This window comes from Curcuma longa, chromosome 7, assembly GCF_044706935.1.
Source record: "Curcuma longa cultivar G26 ecotype Majalengka, Jawa Barat chromosome 7, ITB_CL_G26_1.1, whole genome shotgun sequence".
NCBI classification, from domain to species: Eukaryota; Viridiplantae; Streptophyta; class Magnoliopsida; order Zingiberales; family Zingiberaceae; genus Curcuma; species Curcuma longa.
The window spans coordinates 2,826,930-2,830,738 of NC_133867.1; the positions used below are offsets into that span (position 1 = coordinate 2,826,930).

At 41.1% G+C, this 3,809-nt stretch overlaps 1 protein-coding gene across 1 annotated transcript; it reads right to left on the reverse strand.

Annotated features, from left to right (window-relative positions):
* Nucleotides 1–2,584: 2,584 nt before the first annotated feature.
* LOC141832120 (mavicyanin-like) lies at nucleotides 2,585–3,488 on the reverse strand. Its single transcript, XM_074719603.1, has 2 exons — nucleotides 3,239–3,488; nucleotides 2,585–3,143 (listed from the first exon to the last, which is right to left on the reverse strand). Exons 1-2 carry the CDS (start codon nucleotides 3,423–3,425, stop codon nucleotides 2,749–2,751), a joined length of 582 nt encoding a protein of 193 aa, XP_074575704.1. The 5' UTR covers nucleotides 3,426–3,488; the 3' UTR covers nucleotides 2,585–2,748.
* Between the last annotated feature and the right edge of the window lie 321 nt (nucleotides 3,489–3,809).

Here is a 3,809-nt window from a genome sequence, read left to right on the forward strand (position 1 = left end):
ACAATTAGTGTGTATCTCTACATGTGTAATTATATACGTATTAAAATATTTTCTAGTCAATGAATTGATGAGATTAGACATCATCAATTCTGTGAGACTAGTATATGTTAGACTCCTTGGTTTTACCAAATAGTCGATTTTTACTGGTTGAAAATATTGGGATGTTGAGAATTAACATTCATATGGATACTGGTTAAAGTAACTAGTTCATTGAAAGTGACTTACCATGAGATTTTATATGGTTTTATGAACGTCTTTGAAGATCTCATTGCAATTCGAGTGTAAGTTTTCTCCGACTTAAGGTATTCAAGTTATCTTAGTCATAGATGTAGGATCGAGTTAAGCACTAGAAGGGGTGAATAGCGTATTTATCATTTTTCACTTGTTCGGAAAACTTACGTAAATCAGAATATGGAATGCAATGGAAATAAAAGAATATAACACTTTTATTTACTTGGTTTACAGTCACAGACTACTACTCCAAGGACCACCATCCTTGATCATTTCCAACGGATAATTCACTATTAAACTCTCCTCTTACGAGAAGGAGTTTTCACTTTTATAAAGGATGCTTAGGAACGATAAACTTTTACCATCCTAAGAGGTGAAGTACAAAAGTAAAATGTAAAGTTACCCGACTAATAAAGTAGATGTACAGTGCAAAAGTCAATGCAGCTCCTCGGCGTTACAATAGCGTATCGGATGTGTTGTTCGAGCGCAGGAAGTTGTCATAGTAGCGTAAAAGTTGTGTATTAGGATTTCCCCTCGCAGATTCATATATAAGTCAATTCATGTGTCTCCACGTCATCCTGTCAATTCACTTTTGATGCTGACTAGGCATCTTTCGGGTGCCTATATCCCTTTTTGGAGCTTAGATGCTGATATGAAGGATGTTGGATCAATTTTGACTCCACAATATCTTATCCATATCCGAGCACCTGGAGGCTTAGGTGTCCCAACCATTGGGAACTTGCCACCTTATCTGCCTTACTAACATGACTGGCTGACGTCCAAGTGCTTGATCCCTTCCAGCGCCTAGATCGTCCGATCACCCAGATCCAGATTCGAGCGACCGGAACCTAAAGTTTTGGTTCCTCTTTTCTTGCATCACAAGGTTAGTCCAAAATAAATATAAGTAGAAAATTGATAGTTTTGGCAAACTATCTAGTCTTGACTTTTAGGTTTTCAGTGAAATTTTAGGTTAGATCGACGTTTACTGTTCCCTTCTTAGGAATACATCCTCACCGACTCCTCTCGAAAAAATTTACCTTTTGCCAACCTGGTCTTCTAGACCTGTTGGACTTTTGCTCAGCCTATGATCCTCGACCCTTAGGACTTCCACCGCTAGACGTCCGGTCCTCCAGACCCGCCTAGACTTTTCCGCTTGGTGCTCTGATTTGTCAAGTCTTCCTGTCTAGTCCTCCTGACCAGAACTTCCTTGCCTAATCCTCTTGTTTAGGACTTCCTTACCTAGTTCTCCTGATCAGGACTTTCTTATTTAGTCCTCCAGACTAACACTTCCTTTGCCTAGCTGTAATTAATACTTCCCTATACTACTTGCACACTTAGTTTAGCTCATTAGTCTACTTCACAAACTTAACTTGAACCCTTTAACATTATCAAAATTTTAGTTCGATTATCTAGTGCTCTCTACACTAACAATCTTTCCCTTTTTAATTATGAAAACTTAGGTTTCAAGTTAAGTATAAATTTCTTTTAACATAAACAAAGTCACAATTAAATTCCAAGTCAAAAATACTGACTCCCCCTTAACTCAGTATCTCCTCCTAAAATTAAGGTATACTTAGAAATAATTTTGAAAACAAGGTTTTCTCTCTCTCTCTAAACTTGGCATGGCTCTTTTTTGCTTTGTCAATTGGTTTAAGAACTATCTGAGTCATACTTTAGATTTTGAAATCATTGTTAAAAAGTATTTTATAAAAATTATCCTTTTCTTGAAACATATTAAGGTTTTGAAATTGTGAACATTTTTCAAGGAAAGTAATTTTCACATAGAGCCCCACTCATTCTGGGCAGATCCTTCCTTAAAACTGCTAGAATCATGATTGATGTACATGCAGGGACACTTTCCACGGAGATTGGAGATGCAGTGATACAATTCAATATTTTGGACGCTATGAAGTATTCGATGGAGGATCATTCTATTCTTAGTTTTAATTTATCTGATGATTTGGATTGTATGCATATGTTGGTTGAGTTTGCTTCTTATTTAGATATTTTTGAATCTTCTGAATTATGTCTTGAGTCTAATAATTCTTATGACTGGGATGATGATAAGAGCACAGTTGCATTAAAGCTTATTTGTAGCCCTTTCTCTTTTAATGAGGAATATATAAGTGTAGAGACTTGTGCTGTAGAAGCAATATCTCAAGAATCACTTTCATTTGTTATTTAGTCACTAAAACTTGAGTTGAAGTCTCTACCTGTGCATCTGAAATATATGTATTTAAAGATGGACAAACAACTACGTGTTATTATCACCAGAAATCTAAATCTCTCATCAAATGTAAATCTGTAATAAGGAGTATCATAAGATGTTTGAAACTAATCAACCAGAGAAATGTAAAAAAGGTCCATCTCAATCGAATCCATCCATTATATATTTATATTATTGTGTGTGCCAACAAGCATCAACGTATCATCTCTAGAAAATAAATTAATCGTCACTCTTAAAACAAACACTACAATCAGAAAACTACCATCATATCTATCGTCATAGATGTATATTTAGAACAAGAATTGGGAAGCCAACAGGGACGACAGGGCCACGAACGCCAAGGATGGAACCGAAATCGCGCCCGAACCGGGCACTTGACCGCCAGGGCTGGGCGCCGATGGCACAGTGCTGCCGCCACCCGGTGCCAGAGCCGTAGGAGCCGCAGCGGCGGTGGTGGGAGGGGAGGCAGAGGAGGAGGAGGCGGTGACGGTGATAGCCAGTCTCTGGCCAGCCGTGCAGTGGCCGCTGAACCCGCAGATGTAGTAGTGCATCCCGGCGGTGGTGATGGGCACCGTGGCGGGGCTGGTGGTAAAGGTGGAGCCGATCTGATTGGCCGTGGAGCAGGAGTTGAAGCTCGCCCTCGGCACTTCGATCACGTCGTGTACCCCGCTCGCAAAATTAAAAACTGAATCAAGAACAAATTTATAAGTTGTCAGTAAATTACAGGAAGATCTATTACGATCGATCCAGCAGATGATTACACGCTGTCTTCGTGGTTACCTAAGGTATCGCCGACGGCGAAGGTCTGGGTGGAAGCCCAATCGGAGTAGTCATTAGCGCCGGAAGGAATGGTCCACCCGGAGTTCCCGCCGACGGTGTGAGTCGTTGCTGCCGAGACGGCGAGCGCGAGGTTGGCGGCCACCAAGATGAGCCCGGCGAGGGACAACGACGTCGCTGCTTTCGCCATCTCCGTAAAGCTCTGCTATCGACTGCCTCTTCTTCCTCTCTTCCTCTACTACTAAAATTTGCTTGCTGCAAATCTCGAGGCTTCCACAGCTAATTTATAGCGGTCATTAACGCGTGACTCATCGATCTCCCTTTGACTGCTTGTCTCTCGGGTTAGCAGGTTTGACTTTGTCCCGGCGTCCGAATGTGATCGCGTCAGATTGTGCGGCGGATTGGACAAGTTCTTGTTGCGGTGGCGACGGACGAGTCTTTTTCAGTGATATGTTCTTAGTTTGGCTCTTTCAATCTGTTCGGTGTTCATTGATCTCTTTCCGTGTCAATCAATCTGCTTCTAGACAACGAAGTTGGTGCTTTGAATGGTGATGGCGTTGAACTGGTTGGTCCT

Coding starts and splice junctions, on each gene's coding strand:
- LOC141832120 (XM_074719603.1), bottom strand. CDS start 3,425: ATGGCGAAAGCAGCGACGTCGTTGTCCCTCGCCGGGCTCATCTTGGTG. Junction 3,144..3,238: donor CGCCGTCGGCGATACCTTAG/GTAACCACGAAG, acceptor TTCTTGATTCAG/TTTTTAATTTTGCGAGCGGG.